This window comes from Euwallacea fornicatus, chromosome 27 (genome assembly GCF_040115645.1).
Source record: "Euwallacea fornicatus isolate EFF26 chromosome 27, ASM4011564v1, whole genome shotgun sequence".
Taxonomy (NCBI): domain Eukaryota; kingdom Metazoa; phylum Arthropoda; class Insecta; order Coleoptera; family Curculionidae; genus Euwallacea; species Euwallacea fornicatus.
This window is the reverse complement of record NC_089567.1, coordinates 3,069,712-3,092,367: the sequence shown is the minus strand read 5'-3', so window position 1 is coordinate 3,092,367 and position 22,656 is coordinate 3,069,712. Positions and strand designations below refer to the sequence as shown.

The 22,656-nt window shown below is 39.8% G+C and overlaps 3 protein-coding genes across 4 annotated transcripts; 2 read left to right on the top strand and 1 right to left on the bottom strand.

Moving 5' to 3' along the window:
• The first annotated feature begins 4,001 nt into the window (after nucleotides 1-4,001).
• On the top strand, nucleotides 4,002-5,897 carry LOC136347199 (uncharacterized). The gene has a single exon (XM_066296957.1). It carries the CDS (start codon nucleotides 4,002-4,004, stop codon nucleotides 5,895-5,897), a length of 1,896 nt encoding a protein of 631 aa, XP_066153054.1.
• A 201-nt stretch (nucleotides 5,898-6,098) lies between these two features.
• Nucleotides 6,099-9,453, top strand: LOC136347198 (uncharacterized). The gene is made up of 4 exons (XM_066296956.1): nucleotides 6,099-6,710; nucleotides 6,825-7,425; nucleotides 7,901-8,929; nucleotides 9,257-9,453. The coding sequence occupies exons 1-4, from the start codon at nucleotides 6,099-6,101 to the stop codon at nucleotides 9,451-9,453; spliced, it is 2,439 nt and encodes an 812-aa protein (XP_066153053.1).
• Nucleotides 9,454-18,477: 9,024 nt separating this feature from the next.
• LOC136347267 (high affinity copper uptake protein 1-like) lies at nucleotides 18,478-20,940 on the bottom strand. Of its 2 annotated transcripts, XR_010733466.1 has the most exons (5): nucleotides 20,791-20,940; nucleotides 20,603-20,730; nucleotides 20,482-20,553; nucleotides 20,119-20,428; nucleotides 18,478-19,492 (listed from the first exon to the last, which is right to left on the bottom strand). XR_010733466.1 is itself a non-coding variant. In XM_066297118.1 (4 exons), the coding sequence occupies exons 1-4, from the start codon at nucleotides 20,857-20,859 to the stop codon at nucleotides 20,218-20,220; spliced, it is 480 nt and encodes a 159-aa protein (XP_066153215.1). In that variant the 5' UTR covers nucleotides 20,860-20,940; the 3' UTR covers nucleotides 19,892-20,217. The 2 variants fall into 2 exon arrangements, 1 of the variants encoding a protein (XP_066153215.1); XM_066297118.1 differs by lacking the exon at nucleotides 18,478-19,492 and having other exon boundaries at nucleotides 19,892-20,428.
• Nucleotides 20,941-22,656: the final 1,716 nt, after the last annotated feature.

Genomic DNA, 22,656 nt, shown 5'->3' with positions numbered 1-22,656 from the left:
CAGTAGCGGGGAGAGTGGAGAGCCCTGTGGGAGACCTTGTTCCTGAGAAAAAAAGGAGGAGCAAGTCTGGTTTATTTTTACTTGTAATTGTCTGTTTTCTAGTAATGTTTTAATCATGTGTAGTAAATATTCGGGAGTTTGTATCTGGTGAAGTTTGTGTAATAGTCCCCTATGCCAGACACTGTCAAAGGCTTTGTTGATGTCCATGAATAGACTGGCAGTTTTCCCGCCGTCTAGATGAGTCGATTGAATGTTGTTGGTCAGTACGAAGAGTGGATGTATCATAGAGCGTTTGGGTTTGAAGCCAAACTGATATTTTGGTATGTGATGTCCAATTGCTTCTTGTAACCTTTTCTTGATGATTAGTTCAAAGAGTTTTGATATCACTGGTAATAACGTAATTGGTCTGTAGTTTTTTGGTGTGTTGTGGTCCGCGCCAGTTTTTGGGATGTGTATTATGATGCCTGTTTTCCATGAGTTCGGTATGTCTTTATTTGTGATGCATTTGTTAAATCGGTGCTTGATGATGTTGTGGGTTTCCGGGGTTAATTGTTTAAGTGTGTCACTTTTGATGTTGTCTTTTCCTGGGGCCGTATTTTTGAGGTTTGTGAGCGCCTCGTAATATTCTTCGTCTGTGATTTCTGTGAATACGTGCGTAGATGAGTGGGTAAAGTAGTTGTCGTGCTATTGATTTATAAAATCCCAATGATTTTTATCGAATTTTGAGTTTGTCGAGGTTTTGAAGGCCTCTTCAAAGTGTCTGGCAAAGGCGTCCGCTATTTCTTGGTCTGTCTGAAGCTCTTTTCCGTGTTCCATAACTGTGTTGGTTCTGCCTGTTTTTTTGTATTGGGTTAGTTTTTTTATTTTTGTCCAGTATGATTTCCCGTGGTCGTTTTCTATTTCTCTGCAAGTTTCCATCCATTTTTCTTGCCTGTATTCATATACCATCCGTTTGATGTTTTTGTTAAGACTGTTAAGTTGTTTTTTTTGTTTCATTGTTTTGAGTGTTAGTGTAGAATCTGTACAGTTCTCGTTTATGTTTTATTAGTCTTAATATGTATTTCGGTAGGGTATGTTGGTAGAATGTATTTCTTAATTTTGGAGTGAATTTTTCTACTGCCGTTGTCAGCTTGTCTTGTATTTGTTGGATTGTGATTGTATCTTTTCCTGTCTCGATATATCGGTCTATGAATTGTTTGACTTTCTCGATGTCGGTTCTCATCAAGTTGAGTCTTTTGTTCTCTGTCGTTGGCTGGGTTGTTGTGTGAGGTTGGAGGGCATCAAGGTCGAATGTAATTGCCAAGTGATCCGATCCTAGTTCGTTGGTAAGTTCTATGTTGTTTATGTTGTTTCTGAGGTTTTTTATGTGTAAAAGTATGTCCGGAGTTGTGTCTGAATTGTGTGCCATGAGAAAGGTTCGGGGCGTGTGTCTCTTCTCGATGTCCGATTCTGTCAGGAAGTTCTGCAGCTGTCTGTTCTTTTGTTTGTTTAAATTAAATTCTCCTATGATTATTGAGTATTTATATAGACTTGCTTTAATGAGTATGTTATTTTCGATGCTCGAGAGTGGATGGATGTATACTAGAAATAGGTGTATTTTGTCGTTAGCATAAGGTATAGTGAAATGTATGCATTCATTTAGTCTGATGTTTAATGCTGGCGGGTTTGCTTTCCCTATCATGATAGATGGCCTAAATAGTGTCATTGCTCCTCCCCTGGCATTGTTTGTTTGGTTTCCGTGTTTTGTGATGTGTCTCCAGTCTCGGTATGTTGTTGTCTGTTCAGGTTTGGTCTTGGTTTCCACCATCATGCAGCCGTCGATGTCGTTTCGCTCAATGTAATTGTATAGTATGTGCTTTTTTTTTGTAGTCCGTTAATGTTTGCGTGGATTATTTTATGGGTCATTGTTGTATGTTTGTCATTGTCTGTTTTATTGTGTCTATCGGCTCTGTCGGTGAAGGTGATGTAGGATGTTCCATATCCAACATAAGGATGTACATTTGATTGCCGAAAAATACCGTCCTTGTGTCAATACTGAAGTCCTCGATAAATCATTTCCTTAATTTCCTGATTAGTTCTTCGCGGTTTATGTTATTGGTCTTGTTAATCGTGTTCTTGTATTTATTTATTATGTGGTCGTGTGTTGTTAGAGAGGTGTGTATTCTGTTGTTGGCGGTGACGTTTGTAGGGAGTTGGGCTGATGTTTTATTCGTACATCTTATTTTAACATTAGGCACGTTTTCAATTGGGGTTATTGGTCGTCGAGGGCATTTTGTACTCCATGCTGCGTGGTCTTCTGAAGCACATGCTATGCATTTCGCTGGTAATGTCGTCTTGCATAGGTTTGTGAGATGGGGACCCATGCATTTGCTGCATTTTGTTCCATTTGTGCACTTGTCGGTAGCGTGGTCAAATTTACTGCATTTTGCGCATGGTGCTGGGATGGGTGTGGGTGGTTTGCTGTCCACGATTCTGTAAGATCTGTTGAAGCAGTATATTCTGCGATCTGTCATGAGCCTCTCATATGTTTTGAGGTCTCCCGTAATGATTCTCATCATGAGTGTTGGTGCAGATCTTTCCCTAGATATTATTCTCTTGCAGAACCTTATCTGCAGCTCCAGTTTTCTTAACTGTTCATGGAACATTTCGTCAGTGATCTCCGGTTCCACCCCTACAATCACAGCCGAGTATGTGAGGGCTACTAGGCTCTTTGTGGTTTTTGTATTTTGCATGTGTTGGCCCGATGTGTTCGTTTCTTGTACGCTATAGGTTAATATCGCTTTTGTATCTGCTAGTAGTTTGAACTTCATGTTGGTGATGTCGAAGTTGTTGGTTTTTAGCGTAAAGTTATTTTCTTATTGTTTTATTATTATGTCTTGGTTGTTGGTGTTGTGTTTCTCCCACATCCGGGCCATGCTTATTCTGATTGTGTTGGGAAGGGCTTTTATCCGAAAGGTGTGCTTGAAGGAGGGTAATACCCCTCCTCGTTTAGCTGTATGTGTTTGTTGTGTGGTATTGTTTGTGGTTTTGTTGGGTGTTGCGGTTGAGGTCGAGGGTGTTGATAGGTCTTCGTTGGTGTACATCCTCTTTGAAACGTTCGTCTGGCGGTCTTGTCTCGTGGGTCTTCCTCTTTTTTTTCTTATTGCGAGGTTTGGCGAAGCCCTCGCTGTCCGTCTGTGCCGACGTGTTGGTTTCCGAATCCGGGGTTGCCCCCGAATCCATGGTTTCCTTAGTTTGTGTTTGTATTATTTAAATATTGATTTGGGTTTTACTTTACTGTCTATCTATTTGTATTCTACTCTTGAATTCTTCGCATACCAATCTGCCTCAGCAGGTTTTCGGTACACGGAGATGAAACGTAAACACAGTAAAAAAAACACCGAGTTGTTTTGGTCAGCACCGAAACGTGTTACTCTCGTCGATGTTCAACGCGTTCTTCCGTCGTGTTTCATTTATCGAAGGAACACCTTAACATTTTGGTCCTTCGAGCCGGATTCGGGCTTGTGAAAAATCATTCGTACGGTGTTTGTGTCGTGATAGAAGTTGTTCACGTGCAAAACCAAGAAGTTGCTCTGTAGACGTGGTAGAAGTTGCTTCACGTGTCAGAACAACAAAACAAAATCGCTGTTCGTCTGGGACTAAGTAAGAAGAAAAGCTTGGTGATTCCGGATCATCGTGGAAGCCAGGGAGATTTGTTTGGGAAGTGAGTAAGTCCTTTGTCCTATTGCCTTTGAACCTTTTTGCTTTCGTTTGTGCTACTTGCGAGTAATTAGATCATTCGTATCGTAAAGTTGGCGTTTTTTGTAACCGCATATTCTATAACGACTTGGCGTGGTTACAAATTGCGTGCCGTACTGTTTAACTATTATCTTAGCGCACACAGTGACTTGTAGCCGCATACTACAAAGCTTGGCGTGGCTACAAATCACGTGCCATTGTTGTGAGCTCCTGCATTAGAGCAGATAGTAACTGGTAAACTCGTATATTGCAATTTTGTGATCATGGCATCTGCTAGGGAGCTAAAAGGGTTAAACGTGGCTAGGAGAACGTGTAAAGCCCAACTCACTATGTTCAGCAAATTTCTCGAAAGGTTAGATGTAAGTGGCGGTCTAAGTGCCGAAAAAATCGGGCAGATAATCGAGAAACTACACAAATTAAAAGGTAATTTCGAGAGGTTTGGAACCATCCAAAGTGAGTTGGAGCTGCATGCTGATGATTACGACGATGAATTAGCTGAGAGGGACGACTTTGAGAATAGATACTTTGAGCTTAAGGCCAGAGGAAAAGGTTTATTGCAAAAATTCAGTAGGGTCGATACGTCCGCTGCAGGCGGCATCTCTCAGGGGCCGGAATCTCCCAGCCCTTTAGACAATGTCAAATTGCCGGTTATCTCGTTGCCAACTTTCTCTGACGATTTCAGAGATTGGCTTGAGTTCAGAGATCTATACCTTAGTCTAATACACAACAACGATAAGCTGAGTCGTATTCAAAAGTTTCATTACTTGCGGGCGTCGCTGCGTGACGCAGCGTCTCGGTTTCTGGGAATTCTTGAATTATCAGAGGACAACTATGATATCGCCTGGACAACCTTGAGTGAGCGATATAATAACAAGCAGGTGGATATCCATTTAAAAACGCCGGTTGAGATGGAACCGATGCACAGAGAATCGGCTCCTAAATTGAGGAGTTTGATTGACAGCGTAAGTAAGAGTTTAATTGCGCTGTCCGCTCTGGGTCAAAAACCCGAACAGTGGGGTGTTCTGGTAGCCCATCTCATAATCACAAAGCTGGACCCCGTGACGGAAAGGCAATGGGAGGAGGCGAAGAGCACCCACAAAAAGATTCCCTCATGGGACTCTTTGAGAGAGTTTTTGAGCGCCAGGGCGGACATGCTCGAAGCTATCGATCGTCAGCGGGGCAATAATAAACCAGAAAGAAATGTAGAACTCAAACCTAATAAGACGAGTGCCAAAACCTTCGTTGGGAGCGATATTTCTTGTGGAGTGTGTAAAGCGAAACACTCATTAGCTAAGTGCCCAAGTTTTTTGGCTATGTCCCCCAACGAACGAGTCGGCAAGGTCAAGCAACTTAAAGTGTGTTTCAATTGCTTGAAGCCTGGTCACTTTGTAAAGGATTGTCAATTGAGAAATTGCACCAAGTGCCAGGCTAAACATCACACCTTGTTGCACTTTGAACCCGTCAAGGTGCAAGAAGATGCCCCCAAACCAGTGGAGAGTTTTGAGCATCAGGTTTCGTTGTCGTCACTTAGTTCGAAGAATCATGTCTTCCTATCCACAGTTCTAGTTGACGTTGTCAGTGCCGAGGGTAAGCGCTTAAAGGTGCGTGCTCTTTTAGATTCGGGAAGTCAGTCAAACTTCATTACCTCTTCACTATGCAAGAGGCTGAAGACAAAATTGGGTGAATTCGAAGTGGTAGTCGGGGGATTGGGATCAAAGGCGTCGAAGGTAAAACACTGTTGCCACATCAAGGTATGTGCGCGACACAGCGGCTATAAGGCTTCTTTAAAGTGTCTAGTTTTGCCCAGGATCACCGGCTTCATTCCTGGTGCTCCTGTGGATGTTAGTCGGCTAAATATTCCATCCAACATCACATTGGCAGATCCGGAATTTAGCAAACCTGGCCCCATAGATCTTTTAATTGGCAGTGAACTGTTTTATAGGTTGTTGTGTGTCGGTCAAATTAGTCTTGTACTGCACAATCCCACCCTGCAGAAAACCAGATTCGGATGGATTGTCTCCGGATCAATGGCGAAACCCGGTAGCATCAACTCCATTTGCTATTTGAGTACAAATTCGTGGTCAAGTGGCCCAAACATTGATTTTGACTTGAAAAATTTTTGGGAGGTCGAAGATAATTTCTCTGAAACCAAGGCCTAGTCGGCTGAGGAGCTCGAATGTGAGGAGCATTTCTAAAGAACGCATAGGCGTTCGGTCGACGGCCGTTTCGTGGTTGCCATCCCTTCTAAGCATCCCGTCGCTGACTTGGGTAATTCAAAGACGAAAGCTCTCCAAAGGTTCCTTTCGCTAGAACGTAAGCTCAGCCGGAATTCAGCTTTGAGGGAAGAATATAGTAGATTCATGCGTGAATATTCGAGTCTTGGGCACATAACTAGGGTGCTTGATGAGGATGATCGTGTCTCCTACTATATGCCTCATCACCCTGTAATTAAAGCAGAAAGTTGCACCACTAAGTTTAGGGTCGTATTTGATTGTAGTATGCCGTCTTCAACAGGAAAATCCCTGAACGATTTGCAAATGGTCGGTCCCGTGATCCAATCGGAATTATTTGACATTTTGATTCGTTTTCGCGAGTTCCGATTTGTGGTATCGGCGGATATCGCCAAGATGTATAGGCAAGTATTTGTGGAGCCTACACAACGTTCGTTGCAACGGATATTTTGGAGGGAATCGCCCTCAGATCCTATCGAGGTATTTGAGTTGAGCACCGTCACATACGGACAAGCTAGTGCCAGCTTTTTAGCCGTAAGGTGTCTACATCAAGTAGCACAGGAGAGCGAGCTTGATGTATCTTCGGTAATAAAATCGTCATTCTATGTTGACGACTTCCTTCATTTAATAGATTCGGTTGAGGAAGGAATTAAAATGTGTAATAGAATTTCCGCCGCATTGGCAGGGGGTGAGTTCAAATTGCGGAAATGGCTTTCCAACAAACCCGCTATACCGCGTGCGGTGAGTCAAGGAAACGAGGATTTTCAAGTGCTAGACTTTCATGGGGACGACAGGGCTAAAATTTTGACTTTAACCTGACATTGTTCGTCAGATGTTTTATCTTACAAAATTCAGGCTTTTGACACAAACGTGAAAGTAACAAAGCGTACCATCTTGTCAGGTATAGCGCAAGTCTTCGACCCCTTGGGTCTTCTATCTCCGGCTGTAATTATCGCGAAAATCCTAATTCAAAGGCTTTGGCAAGAAGGGTTATCGTGGGATGAGTTAGTCCCTGCCCATTTGCATACAGCCTGGACAAAATTCCGGAGTGAGTTGCCGAACCTCAATGGAACTCACATTGATCGTCACATTGCATGCGTGGATGCTATGTGCCATGAGTTGCACGGTTTTTCTGACGCTAGTGAGGAAGCTTATGGTAGAGCTGTCTACGTCAGATCGATCGATAGAAACGGCGATATAACCGTGAGGTTATTATGCGCCAAAAGCAGGGTGAGTCCTTTGAAATCCCTGACTATTCCTCGTTTAGAGCTATGCGGTGCATTGATCATGGCCAAACTTATAAGCAAGGTAAGGGTTTCCGCTAGATTGCAATTTGTTAGGCAGGTGTGCTGGTCAGACTCAACCATCGTCTTGAGTTGGCTAAAAATGTCTCCCAGTAACCTAAAGGTCTTCGTAAGCGCGCGGGTATCACAAATCCAATCGCTTACAATGGATTGTGAGTGGCGTCACGTCCCCACTAGGGAAAATCTAGACGACTTGGTATCGAGGGGGGGTCTTTCCCAATGAACTCATGGAGTCTGGTCTGGTGGCATGGGCCTTCCTTTCTTCAATCCAGGGAAAGTCATTGGCCTAGTGCGCTTGAAAGACCTAAGGAGGTGCCCGAGGTTCGCGGTCCAAAGTGAGTTGTTGTTTTGTCGCCATAGGGGACTACTTTTTCGAGCGCTACTCTGACTTCAATCGATTGAGTCGCATCGTAGCATACGTCCTTCGCTTCGTTGGTAATTGTCGATCAAGGTTATCGAAAGGGGTCATCGTCAGCATTCCATTATCTAGGTCGAAAATAAATGAGGCAATTAAAATGTTGGTCAAGACTGCGCAAAGAAGTAATTTTCCAGTCGAGCTCGATTGCCTCAGCAGGGGGGTTGCCTTGCACCCTAAGGATAAGTTATTAAATTTGAGTCCCATTCTAGATGGTGAGGGCATAATGAGGGTAGGGGGAAGGTTGCGAAACTCGCCTTATCAATTTGATAAGAAACATCCCATGCTTTTGTCTCCAAAACATCGTTTGACGCGAATGTTGTGCGAGCATGAGCATAAAAGATTGATGCATCCCAGCCCTCAGCTATTGCTCGCATCCCTAAGGGAAAAACACTGGGTTGTCGCGCCGCGTAATTTGATTAGGGCCGTTGTAAGGAGCTGCGTTACCTGTTCACGATTCAACCCTGAGTATTTAGCGCCTATTATGGATGACCTCCCGCCATGTCGCTTAACTAGTGGGAGCGTATTTTCAATCGTGGGAGTGGACTACATGGGTCCTCTCAATATACGGGACAAAAAGGGTCGCAGCTCAAGGTTGTCCAAGTGCTATGTAAGCGTATTCATATGCTTTGCGACGAAGGCTTTACATTTGGAATTGGTGTCCAATCTTAGCAGTGAGTCGTTCCTGCTTGCTTTTCGTCGGTTCGTTGCTCGGCGTGGTGGACCCAACCACGTTTACTCGGATAACGGCACGAATTTCATCGGCGCCAATCGAGAGTTGGCAGAACTCGGCCATTTTTTGATTAAGGAATCTTGTAAACTGGCCAATTCATATGCCCAGGAGGGGATGCAATGGCACTTTATACCCCCCCAATCGCCTCATTTTGGAGGTCTTTGGGAGGCGAGTGTCAAGTCAGTAAAGCACCACCTAAAACAAGTAGCGGGAAATGCCAACTTGACCTTCGAACAGCTCATTACGTTACTAGCACAAATTGAATCAATACTTAATTCCCGTCCTCTATCTCCCTTGTCACAAGATCCCAATGACTTAACTCCCTTATCACCCGCTTACTTCCTGATTGGAAGAAGTCTCATGGAGCTGCCTGACCCAGACCTGCAACATGTTCCTGCAAATCAGCTGTCGGTATTCCAAAGGATCCAACAAATCAAACAGCACTTTTGGAAGCGTTGGAGCAAGGAATACATCAGCGAACTTCAGAAGAGGGTCAAATGGAAGGCACGTCAGCAGGACGTCTAGGAAGGGGTACTTGTACTTGTCAAGGATGACAACCTTCCTCCCTCTAAATGGCGCATGGGACGAGTAGTAGCAGTACACCCTGGCCAGGATGGAGTGAATCGTGTGGCTACTCTTAGGACTTCCAGTGGTTAGGTGAAGCGCTCTTTCAGCAAGATATGTCCCCTGCCGACGAACATTGTCATTGAAGAAGCTGCAAGCGCTTCAAGGCCGGGAGCATGTTAGAGACTCTACGTTATTGGCTTTTGTTTCTTTTTATTTTTTATTGTTGTTAATGTTAGATTTATTATGTATTGGCATTTATTCCCTTAAGTTACACCCATGTACTGCGGTACTTATTCGGAGAATACCATCTGGGTGCCAGGCCACGTGGCCCATCAGGCCAAAGCTAAGGGTACGCTTTGGCTGGGGAATGTGCTACTAGTCAAAGGAAGCTTTTTCTATCGGGACTATTGCTTTGATGGTCAATTTGTTGGACCCGCAATATTCCCAGAAAAGCGATTAGCATAGATATTCCCCAGACGGCCACGAGTTATGGGATTCGGTGTAGCCATAGCTTATAATGGTTCTTGGTGGTGGTGCGCCCCTGGTTGGCATTCTTCGGGGTTAGTACTTAGGGGATAATCGGACCAATTTTCGCTCTTCTCTTTTCTTCCCTTTTCCTTTGGGTGTGAAAGCTGCGTCGGTGTCGGGATGTGATCCGAATCATATTGTGGAACCCGCCCAATTAAGCATTCTCCCTCTTCCTTACTTAAACCAAGATTCTTTCATTATTTTGATATACATAAGTGCATAGTTAAAAACAGTCCATTTTACATAAAACAAAGTGTCTTTGGCGTGTTTCATTTATCAAGGAACGCCTTAACAATGGGTGAATGAAGGCTCTGGTCAAGAGCATAAGACAGTGGGTCGAAGGTGAATGGACGAGGACTGGGAAAATATTAACTCAGGTATTCAATGTTCACGAAGTATTTGGGAAATACATGTACAGAATAGGAGATAAGGAAAGTGACGGACGTTGGTTTTGCGTAATGCCAGGAGTGGCGGATTCCTCAGAGGACACACTCTGTGGATGTTCGGAGTGAGAGGCTGAACGTGCCGAAGCTTGGAGGGCTGGACTCAACCTGGACAGGAGGACGATTGGCAGCGAACTGATAAAGAGCGAGAGGAAGTGGAAGGTATTAGAGCGAATGGTAAATAGCATTATGTGTAGGAAGACTGAGAGGCAGCGTATAAGAACGAGAGAGGAATTGTAGAGTGCGGATATTGTGACTGGGCTCCCCGAAGGAATGCCGATCTGGCGATAACGGGGCCATAAGAAGAGAGGGGATGGTTTTAGTGGGTAGGCAGGCACAAGCTCAAATCCCACTCTATCCGGCTATATTAGGCCGGATGTCTTGAAGATTTCCACCTCTTCGGGCACAAAAAAAAATTGATCTGATCTCTTTTGACGAGGTTTAAATAAAGCTACAGGTTTTAGGTTTCCAGAAGTCTCTTTATTCATGGGATACCGTCCAGAGGTCAAATTCATCGGTTTTCTCAGAAAAAAATTATGTTGATTTTTATTACGATTAAACGCTTGGTTGAAACTTGAGCTAAATGATTCTGAAGATCGAGAAAAATTTAGCTGATTATTATCAATCGAATAAAAATTTGAAAAATGCTGAGTTTGATAATTACAGTTTCGGTTTGGCCTTTCTTAATAGAACTTTTGTTTTGACGGTTTATCATCTAATTCGCCATTAAGGAATTGGAAATTATGGAATTCATTAGCATGGAACATTGTGTCCTCTAGACTACCAGGTTTTTTAAGATGGATATTATTCTTCAAAGTTTTCGAACATTTAGTAATAAAGATTTCTAAGGCCGTTTTTACTTGGGGTCTAACGTTACATTTCTCATTCAATTAGTATGGCTTAGAGCCATAATAATTGAGTCATCGTTACCAATCCACTGAATAACGTTACTTAAAATGAATTGAACTCTGTTTCCGAAGTTTAGAAAGTACTCGTTTTTAGCATATTTAGTTCTGATTAATTTTTGAACTAAATTGTCTAAAATCTCTTCTATCAGAAAAACATTGAATTTGACCATTTTTTAACGTCACCCAATCTTTTATTTCGGTACTCGTAATTAGTCCCACGACGATCGGTAAATTTATTAAAAGTGTTGCTATCGTCATTATATGGCTTAATCGAGTCGAACGGAGATTTAAACAAATCCCAATTTAACTTAAGTAGCAAAACATTCGTACCCGTTGAATCACTATTTTAGACAATTTTTAAACTATTATTATAAGATATGCTATTTCTTTCAATTAAAACGTGAAGAAGTCGATATTACAGTTAATTGATTGAGTCGCCAATATCGCTGTCAGTCATGAACAATTACCTTCCCGAATAATGTTTTTTTACTAAAAATTAAATACTTAATTATTGCTAACTGAATCCTTAAATAGAGAACTGAATGAAATAAAAGGAAAATTTATAGCACTTGCCGGTTTTTTCCCTTAATCAGAGAGTAGCTGCTCAATTTTCTTCTATGATTCCCATTTCCATTTTGAATGCTTTTTGAAGATTGTGCCAATGAGGGTAGAAACTGTTAATAATTTTCTTGACCGTAATATCCGGTTTTCCGAAACACTATCGCACAATACTACCGACTGCGTCACTTACCTTTGTTAGACGGACATGTTTTGGATTTAATACTTATTTACCATTATTATCATTATTATTTTAATTTGTCGTGAGGTAGGCCAGGGTGATATACACCCCTGGCCAAATTTTAGTGTACAATTAAAATATTTGCAAAATTTAGTCATTTTAATATGTTATTCAAGTTTTTTCGGTTTAATACTTCGTTTACACACTTTTAAGAAAAATATATAATGCCCATCACTTATTTGTGTGTTAACCTTTGACAATTCAAATGAGAATTGGATTAATAAATAAACAATAATAGATTCTTGGCCAAATTAAAGTGTACATCGCATATTTTATATGTAAACATGAGATTATTTTTTAAATCAGTCTAGTTCTTTCCTTTTATGTGAAAAGAACAAATTAAAAATGTATTCTTTCGATTTAATCACTAGAGTTAAAAAAGATGTTGAGCGTGGTATGAGTTATCGTGCTGTTGCTGAAAAATTTCATCTGTCTCATTCTACAGTTGCAAAAATGTATAAAACGGATTACAATCGAGTGAAAAAGAAGAGAGGACCCAAATCAAAGTTAATTATGTGAAGCCAAACGCGTATTAAAAGAGAAATTCGCCCGTTAGCAGGAGAAGGTGAGTTGGTGACTTCTCGGAAATTAAAAGAAAACTTGCAATTGGTCGCATCTGCAAGAACCATAAGGAGAACTCTTCCTCAAATGGGTGTTAAATGGAAAAAAATTCACAAAAAAATTCCTCTCACCAAAGCCCACCGTGAGTTTCGAGTGGCAAAAGCTCGAGAGTGGTTATCTTTAGGGGACTTTATCTGGACAAAGACAGTATTCACCGATAAAAAAAAATTCTCAAAGGATGGTCCTAATAATGAGTATAGTTACATGGAAGATAGATCAACAACATCGTTTTATCGCCCAAAACGCCAAATGAGAGGTGGAGGGGAGATGATTTGGGGAGCAATAACTGCTTCAGGACACTTTCTGCTGGAAAGAATCTCTGGAAGAATCAATAGCCAAGGTTATTTAACTCTTTTACGGGAGAAAGTTTATCCGTGGATGGCATCATTGTTTCCAGATGGAGATTTTTACTTTTTACAGGACAACGCACACGTTCACTCTTCCAGAGACACAAAAGAAGGGTTATCACAAATGGGATTGAAGGTTTTTGATTGGGCCGGCGCGCTCTCCAGACTTGAACCCAATAGAAAATTATTGGCAAGCACTCTCTGGGGAAGTGTACAAAAAAGGAGCATACAACTCTGAATCGGAACTATGGGAAGAAATTTTAAAAGCAGCGCAGAAAGTTAAAATAAATAAACCCAACCTTTTGAAAACTTTGTGTTGTTCTATGAACCGTAGATTGTTGACAGTTATTGAATCTAAAGGAGACTCAATTAATTACTGATTTGTTTTAAAAATTCATGAAATTGGATATTTTTTAATTTGAAAAAAATGCATATTTTGTTGCTGTGCACTTTAATTTGGACAACTATCACTTTCTATGTAATTAAAATGTATGACTGATTTGTTAATAAAGAAATAAAACAATTAACGAATCAAATTTTTGTTTCCGTCCTTAATATAGATATTACACAGCAGTAACCGTCTCATTTTTCTATTTCTTTTTGTAAAGAAATCAGCTGTACACTTAAATTTGACCAGGAGTGTATTCCCTGTGTTACGCCAATGACTAGCATTATCATACAGGATAGAATCATAATGCTGCTTTTGAAGATTAAGCATAAGGTGTCCTATCGGCAGAAATTTTCCCAGCGGTATTCCTTTTGACTTTAAAAGAGCAGTGTTTGCGTCTGGTGTCAGAACCTTTTACAAGGAATGAAATCCTGCACGATAACTGCGTTTATGCTATGCTAAACAGTTTTTATTGTTCTCTAGTCAGGGTACGCCCATGGATAGTGCCCGGTTTTTTTTATACTTAAGGTTGGAAAGACAATTGATCCCTCTCTTTCTTTAGTGTCGTCACAATCAAGTTGTACGTGTGCGACTCTGTTAATAAGCAATAAAATATATACAAGTTTTAAGAAAAGAAGCAACTAGTTTATACTAAAAAAAAAGGGAAAATAATTAAAAGTAACTAACCCTTTTTTACAGGACAAACTCTGTTAAGACTTGAGGGGCCAAAACTTCATACATTGGTTGTTGATGTAAGCCCCAAAGCTACGCCCCTGCACATCTTGTATTTGCTTGCTTCCCAAATGTCACGACCCGTCATAGATAACACAAATGGTTTATTCGTCAAAATTCCTCGGCTTTGTGTTCTTCCAAAGAAATTATATTGCGAGATAGTCCAGTTATAAATGTGTATCGGACGTGGTTCTTGGGTGTCGGAATTCCCCATCGTTACCTTTGACGGTGGGTGAAATTGGGGGTACCGTTACGTTTCGTTCCGAACGACAGCAATATTCCGATCACGGGATAACCTGATCATTGGCCGTCGTTCTGGGCATAACGGGCCTTCTTCAAGCGAAAGTCATCCCGAGTAATAGTACGCCTATGTCGGTTGGCCATCATCTCTCAGTACTTAAGGGCTGGGAGAGGATTGGATTTATCATTACTGTATCCGATAATAAACAGAAGGTCGAAATTGCCAGTGAAGAACAAAATCACACTAATCAAAACTGTGATTCAACCTCAGCTAACGTATGCATCAACCGCATGGGGTTATGCAGCGAAGTCTCACTTACAGACTCTCCAGGCAGTGGAAAACATTGCTCTGAGAACGGCGATAAACACGCCTTGGTACGTTAGCAACGGGGCGATAAAAAGAGATCTAAAGTACAAGACCATGACGGACGTCATAAAAGAACGTGCAATCAAGACATTCCAAGCAACGGAGCAACACCAAAACGACCTAATCCGGAAAGCAACAGATTACACTCTGGAGAGAGCCGTTCCGCATAAGAGACCAAGAAACCAGTTACTAGATAACGGATGACAATAAGGAACAGATCTACACATGACAAAGCAAGCAAATGCAGGCTAGAAGAAACAACAGCCGCAAGGCTTCCACGGAAATGGTGGGAAAACGAAAACCAGGGCAGCCTTCCTGGATTTTCTGACCCATCGTTTGCAAACAGAAGAAACGCAAGAATCAAAGCCGACGAAGAAAGAAGCGTCCGATGGACAGAAGAGGGCAGAAGAACCCCATGTCGGCGGGGTAACTCAGTCAAAAGGAACGAGAGGTACCAAACGCCTCCTTGGACAGGCAGGAAAAGCCTAGAGCGACAGCAGAATGAAAGGCGATAATTCCGCTCAACTCTACTAGCTCCCAGAAGAACAACAAAAGCGCGATCAAGGAAATCGAGCACCAAAACTCGAGATCCTTTGCAACACTGGGTTTTTTAGTGGGTGAAACCCCACACAGGCTGGTTGCACGGGCACCAGTATTGTCTTCCGGCAAGATTTTTTATCACCGGGGTCGCGTCCCCCAAAAAAAAACAAAAAGGGATTTATCATTCATTTCTTCTCGTTGTCATAGTCACTACTCTGACCAGTGTCGCTGACGGTTCAACACCTCGAATACCCCACAAAATCACAACTCGTACTAATACTCGGCCTCGCAATCAATCAATCTCGTGTTTGCTTCAATTAAGTTTAGTAATAACTATTTACGAATCAGTTAATAAATAGTGCAATAATTTGACGGGTTGTCCTAATTCCAAGACTGTCGGGAGATCCCACGTTTTTACCTTGCTAAGCAGGTATCTAGTCCGTCCTGGACTCTCGTAACTAGACGTGCAACGTCGGTACTTTGAACCGACAAGTACTACAAGTAGTACTCACGTGAAAGCGCTCTCGTACAATAATTCGCGGGTGGTATCTCCAACCTCCAAGGAAGGAACCCCTGCATATCGTTCAACAAACTCATTTTTTTAAAAACTGGAATATAATTCTTGATAAAACATACATTGATACAGAGCAAAGCATCAGTTAATAATAATAATAATAATAATATAAATAATAATAATAATAATAATAATAATCATAATCCTCCTCACATCCTACTTATTTATACTCTACAACTACATAGCAAGCATAAGCAATTAAAACTGTTGCAATTTCTATACAATGTATGCACATTGTAATTCTATACTTTCCGAGATATGACGTCATTGGTCATTTTTTTAAATGACATACTCCGTTTTTTATTGAAAATAGTAAAGAGTATATTTTTTTAAGTAAAAATTGCAAAAAAATCAGGGAGTTACATAAAAGATTTTTTGAGAATAATAGCATTGAAATGCTCGAATCAATCTTTGTTATTATTAATACTGCAATAGATAATGTTGGATAATGCTTTCTTTCATAAGGCAAAATTAATGAAGGTATGACTTCCATCAGACACATAAACTATTCGATAGATGTGTTTGGTCTAGACTTTTTGGGATGATATGTAAACACACAGGTTCGACGTATGTGTTTTTAGAGCGATGCTTAATTATTCTATTCATTCTTTTTCTACGTCCTGATATAATAAGACACTCTTAAACTCTATCGGACCGCGCATATCAGAAAATAGAAAATCATTAAGAATTAGTGTGTTTTCTTTAATCCTCATAACTCAACAGATAAAAAAAGACCAAACAAAAAACAAGTATTCACGACAATAGAATGGTTGTGGTTAAGTCAAAATTATTTTACATGATGTGTACATATTTATTTGTGTGGTACTTACCACTTAAAGTTGTTTAAAAATGGACAAGCTAGACGAAAGCTAAAAAATTTAAATCCGCTATATGATCGGATTTAGAAAGAAGGTGCGTACGCAAACAGAAGAAGCAAAATTATTTAATACAATTTATCCTGATTAGCAGCCAATTAACCAAAGCACAATTGCAAAAGTCGAAAAAAAAATTTAGAGAGATTGGCATGTCCTAGATATACCTTAAACTGATCGATATCCGAAGACGAAAAAAAATTTAATGGCAAGAAGATCAATATTCCACATTCAACTATGTTTCATTTCTGTTTAATTGGGGCGCTTTCACTGTACGCAAAACACTAAAAACGAAAAAGTACCATTGGTATAAAGGGCAATTAATTCATTAGCTTTCTAACGATTGTTTCGATTATGAAGATCAGTTTTGCAAACAAATGCAACAATGATGAAACCTTTATAAAGAGAATAGTTTTTTCTGAAGAAGCGATACAATACTTTAAATGGCCAAGTCAACCAGTAAAACTGTCGTTATTGGGCAATAAAGCAATGGCTTTTCATAGCCAACACCCTCCAAAAGTGAGTGTTCGGTGTGCCATAATACGCGATAGAATCCTGAGTCGTTATTTTTTCAACGGTGTTTTAATTGGAGAACCATATTTAAGTTTTCTTTAAGAAGATTTAGCCCCAATCTTAGTTACTTGACATTTCGATCCAGAAGAACTCGATCTGCCAAATAAAAATTTACTTAATAATTTCTACAATATGGAACGCCTCTCTCTTATACAGCACATGTACGAGCATATTGAAGTGGTTGTTTTTTAAATCATTGGATATTACAAAGAGGAGAAATAGAGTGGCCGGCTTGTTTACCTGAACTGACGCCTCTCAACTATTTTTTGTGGGGATATTTAAAAAGCAAAGTGTATTCCACCAAAACTCTTAAGTTTAGACAATTTAAAAAGATTCGAAAAGAAATATGACATAAATCTACATATCATCGACATTGTTCAAAAGGAATATATTTACCGTCTTGCTTATTGTCAGGTACCAAATGAAGCACAGTTTGACCATCGTATTTGATAATTCGTTTTTTTTTTTTGTAAATTGTGTATTTAAAAAATTTGCTCTTTAATATTTTGAATGAAAAACTAGGGTTGTCATTTAAGAAAATGTATCTATGTTTTCAAGTAATTTGTAACCTATTTTAAAGTTTTAATTTTTTCGATCCAACTGTAAGAATAGATATGTAGTACATGAAAATTATTGTTCAAGACATGCAGCGAACTTTAAGCTTCAAATATCTCAAGTAGGAAGCCTCGTAGAGATTTTTAACAAGAGACGTTTTTTCCTTAAAAAATGTAGGAAAACACAAGATTAGTCATAAATAAATTTTATACTAGGTGATGAAAAAGTTATGTCCTTTTAAAGAGGATACATCGAGCGCAGACAACGCCCTCTACATTGTGCATCGAAAATGTAAACGGATTCTGATTTCTTATCCCCAAAAACCGCCCGATACGACATTACCGACCAAGAAATTAATTTTTTTGCTTTTTTTTGTTTTCACTTTGACGACCTGTATTTTGAAAACCGTCCACTTTTGGACTAAGGTAAATTGAGTTAAATCGTCATGTTTTGACCTCAGAAATCTGTGGTAGAATTTTGTACAGACCTTTTAGAGACACCCTGTATAAAAAAATTGTTTTTTTAAAAACTAAATCTGCCTATTACTAAAATAATAAGTATGAGAATTTTTTCTAAAATATATTAGTTTTAATACTAATGACTTTATTCCCTACTTTAGGAAGTCACTGTATAAACTAGGGGCGATTTCATCGTAATAAAATTTTGAAGAAATAATTTTATCAAAACTGATATTTTCTTGAAATTACATTGGTAGTTGGTGCCAATAGGGAAATATTTTTTAAAAATTTAATAATCCAAAACAAGTCCTTTAGCAAAATAAAAATGAACATATGTAATAAATAAATAAAAAACTTAATCATTTTTAGACACTGGGACTGTAAAATCACTTTTTGCAGATGTGTAACTGTTTGATCGTACCCTTTCTCTGACTACATTTCAACAACAAAATTTTAAATTAGGTGAATTTATTTTTCGAGAAATCAGATGCATTTACGTACCTGCAACAAGTAATTTTACATCCAGTATGACCGAAAGTGGATACATTGTTTATCAATTTATTTCATATGTGATTTGTATCTTATCATAACTGAATTATTTTTAACTATTCATGCCCAATTTAATTCTATATATATATCAAAATAATTAATCGTGTCGATCAGTGAAATGGTTGCTAAGCAGATTTATTGACAAATTTCCATTTTTTAATTTTATTATATACTTCAAATTCATAGTATCAGTAAATCAGAACAATATACATACATAAAATAATATTATTTCGTCACAGTTTAATTGTTAATATTATTTAGAAATTTCAGCCTAACACCACCTTAATCCCCAATCGACTATTGCCTTTGCAGAGGTTCGGCACTAACTTTCAAATGGGGGCATAAAAGTTAAGTTTCACATAATTACTACAAAAATATACAGGATGTTTCTTAAGTATGGTACATAACTTCGAGAGTGTATTCTACAGCAAAATTTTTTTTTTTTTTTTTTTTTTTTTTTTTTTTATTTACAATCTGTCACTAACAGAACATTTAGTAAGTTAGGTGTGTGAAAAAGGGCTTTAAGATAGACTCGAGTCTGGAACAACATTATGAACCCGACGTTAAAGAATGTATTTTGTATTTTGTCTTGGGTTTTCCTATTTTTTTTTTTCAGTTGAAGCGTTCTAGTAGGTCGTGCGGCTTGGTTCTTTTCAATCTTCGTGTGATAAACTGGGTGTTGAGAAGATCATTGGCCGGTGGTTGGGGTGGGCATCCAGTCGGTCATGGTATTTCAGCGAGAATTGGTATATTTCCTCGCGAACTCTTGGGGTGTTAAGGTCCCTGTGGATCGTGTCGTTGCAGACAAACCATGGACTTCTGCTGAGAGAGCGCAGTGTCTTAGATTGGAATCTTTGCAGGATTTCAATGTTCGACTGGCTGGCAGTGCCCCACAGTTGGATGCCGTACGTCCATACTGGTTTCAGTATTATTTTATAAATCAGTATTCTGTTGGAGAGACTTAGTTGTGATTTATGTCCAATAAGCCACCACATTTTCTTGACCTACAGCTAAAATAAAGGTAATTTTGTTATATGAACTATATCCCAAAAATGCTTCGTTGCGGAAATACAGGGTGTGAAAATTTCTTTAAATTTATTAACATTTTTTATATATAATTAACATTTTTTAAATATTTCCGAAACTACTTGAGACATTTGAATGAAATTTTAATAAAACAGGCAAGCACACAATAAAAAAAATTCATATCTTCATACAAGTATTTTTTCTCTTAAGAATAATAAAAAAAAATGAAAAAATTTAGCTACAATATTTTTTATTTATTTACTCGAAAACGGTGAGTTCTACGGAAAAAAGTCAAGAAACTTTTTTCTTCCAAATCGAACACATAATTAAAAAAAGAACAAAATATTGGAAAAGAACAGTGGCGTACCACATTTTTCTTTTGATGAAATAACCAGCAATTATCCTACCCACACGCCACTGATTACACAAAAGCCACTGTTTTAGCATAAAATACGCACCGTTGCTAACTCTCAAATCCCGCAAAATTTCATTGATATGTCTCAAGCAGTTTCGGAAATATTTAAAAAATTGTAATTTTTTAAAGAAATTTTCACACCCTGTATTTTCGCAACGAAGCATTTTTGGGATATTGTTCATATAACAAAATTACCTTTATTTTAGCTGTAGGATCCGCTCCTGAAGTTATGTACCGTACTTAGAAAACACCCTGTATTAAATTTCTATTGCGAAGTAATTTTCAAATAATGGACTATTGGCAGTGGTCGTCGTTTGCGCTGCCAACCATAGCACAGGACATTCGCCATGCAAAAACGAAATACCCGCATACGAAACCTCCAATCACAGCTATACAAAGCCACCCATTGTAAGTCATAAATATTAACATTAAAAAATAGCCGAGGATGCCTTGAACTCCGTGAAGTAGAGTCTGGATGAGATGCGATTTAGACATTATTGTTGGCCTAAGAAAAACGAAGAATAAAGGATTTATTAACAGTAAAGACTTGATGCTTACTGCGAGACTTTTTCGCCACCAGAACATTTGTTGGCCCGCTTAATACTGACTGCAGCTGCAAGCAGGTAAGCCCTAAAATATTCTCTTATATTAGAGTTAAAGCCGCAAAGACTATATAAACCTTAAAAACTTTAAAGCTTCATACAAGAAGGCCATCACGTAAATAGCGAACACTGACGCAATTAGGCCACCAACAGAATCGAAATTCCATTGTTTAAACAAGACCGTAGCACTTTTTGAAAAGATAAACTGTAAAATAAAAAAGTATGTGATTTAAAATAATATTTTGAATTTCAAATGTATACTTACGTAGGTGTTCATTTCATGGCCATCATGACCGCTATGGTCATGATGATCGTCATGACCGTCATGACTCATTGTGACCTAGATAAGCGGTAATATAACTTACTTTGTTAAAGGTTTTGTGAATTGTGCTACGGATTTCTGGCGTTTTAAAAAGTATCGTTATCTCCCGATAACGAACAGATTAGAAAGCATCCAAAGATTTAAATCCTTTAAGTAATCCATTGACAGTGGAACAATTTAAATGTAAAGTAATTTATCCTAAAATAATAAAATGGATTCAACGGATGGGTTAACTCCAAATATTATTTTATGCGCTAGTTTACAGTCGTATGAGTCCCTGATGGCACATTTTGCAATAAATACTAATTATGCTAAAAATAAAGTGTAAAACATTTTTTTTTGTAGGGGGTGTTTAGGCCAGGGGCTTTTAGTCACTGCCTAACAGAACCGACTGCCTCACAAGGCACCCGAAGAGGTATCTCCTATTTTGCTGGTGTGAGTTATTGATTCGAAGGACCAGATGCTGATGCGTCAATTGATTGTAAACGGGGTTCAAGGGTTCGGGGAAGACAAACTCCGTAGCACGAATTAAGTAATTTACTTTACACTACAGATATCAATCTAAGTTACACTACGATTTACAACTTTATATACACTTTTTATACATATATTTTACCGAGTTGATAGTGGGTTGCCCGAGATCTGAGAATGATACGTATAAAGGTTGAAGGATGACTTGTAGAAGAGTTACAGAGTAGAGATTGAGGTAATGTTGTGAGAGAGGTTTGATGGTGTTCCGCTTCAGGGATCGAGAAGTGTCCAAGAAACGGGAAGAAGAGCTTTTGCGAGTACTGTCTTGGAGAGAATGTTTTTTGGGAGTCCTAGATTTTTTGCGTCCCAGGGATGGTGGGGCTGGAGGGAGATCACCACGATAAGATCTTGACCAATCCCAACCGACACCGCCCCCTAGTTCTGAGGAAAGTTTTTTCCCAAGAATCTCCACGGTCAAAGCCCAGATGTGGCTCTCTGGTTCCCTTGACAGATTTATTTGGTACCCCCCATAAATCGGGACAGTGATAAATCAAAAAACCAGTGCCATCACGGTGACCGGGTTTAAGCACGTGAGGGTAAGTGCTGCATCGAGGGGTACGACGCAGCAGATGTGAATTGGGATTGTTCCAACGTCTTTAGGGCCTAATTGGAGCCCAGCGATAACGCTGATTTATGTTGGGTTTTTTCCCAACAGAGGGGGAAAACCTTCTAAAGGTACCCGGTCTGATGGACTGGCGACCGGGTTATGTGAGATTCACCCCGTGAAGGGAGCCGCCTACCCACTAAAAGACCCACCTCTCTTCACCGTTGTTCCCCCCCGGAACCGCCTAAAGGCATTACTTCAGGGGGTGGTGGCATCGGGCCTACTAATCCGGCCTAGACCGGTCCGCTTCGCGGAGGACTTCTCCCCGTAGCACTCGTCTTCCATTCCCTCTCGTACGTTTCGCATTCATGATTTTCTCTACCATTCTTGCAAACGCATTCCACTTACATTCTGATTCCAGAATTTCACTGCCGATCACATTTCGGTCCAGTCTGAGTCCGCTCAGCCGGGCCTCCGCGCGATCGGCCTCCCATGCCTGACACTCCCACAGCGTGTGCTCGGGAGTGTCGTTCACACCATTCTCTTCGTTCCCGCAGAACCAGCAGTAGTCACTGCGCTCAACCCCTATTCGTCGCAGGTATTTTCCGAACACACCGTGCCCGGTGAAAACCTGCGACAGGGCGTAATTGGGCTTAGCCCATTCGCATTCGGACCACCGTCTGACTCTGGGGACGAACACTTTCATCCACCCGTCATAGACGGCCCATTCTTTC

What these genes read in the sequence shown, in the direction of transcription:
- LOC136347199 (XM_066296957.1), top strand. Translation starts at nt 4,002, where the DNA reads ATGGCATCTGCTAGGGAGCTAAAAGGGTTAAACGTGGCTAGGAGAACG.
- LOC136347198 (XM_066296956.1), top strand. Translation starts at nt 6,099, where the DNA reads ATGCGTGAATATTCGAGTCTTGGGCACATAACTAGGGTGCTTGATGAG. An exon ending in CCAATCGCTTACAATGGATT is followed by an intron (nt 7,426 to 7,900) that starts GTGAGTGGCGTC and finishes GTCCCATTCTAG; the next exon opens with ATGGTGAGGGCATAATGAGG. An exon ending in GAGGGTCAAATGGAAGGCAC is followed by an intron (nt 8,930 to 9,256) that starts GTCAGCAGGACG and finishes TATTCCCTTAAG; the next exon opens with TTACACCCATGTACTGCGGT.
- LOC136347267 (XM_066297118.1), bottom strand. Translation starts at nt 20,859, where the DNA reads ATGAGTCATGACGGTCATGACGATCATCATGACCATAGCGGTCATGAT. An exon ending in GCCATGAAATGAACACCTAC is followed by an intron (nt 20,731 to 20,790) that starts GTAAGTATACAT and finishes TTTATTTTACAG; the next exon opens with TTTATCTTTTCAAAAAGTGC. An exon ending in GGTGGCGAAAAAGTCTCGCA is followed by an intron (nt 20,429 to 20,481) that starts GTAAGCATCAAG and finishes CGTTTTTCTTAG; the next exon opens with GCCAACAATAATGTCTAAAT.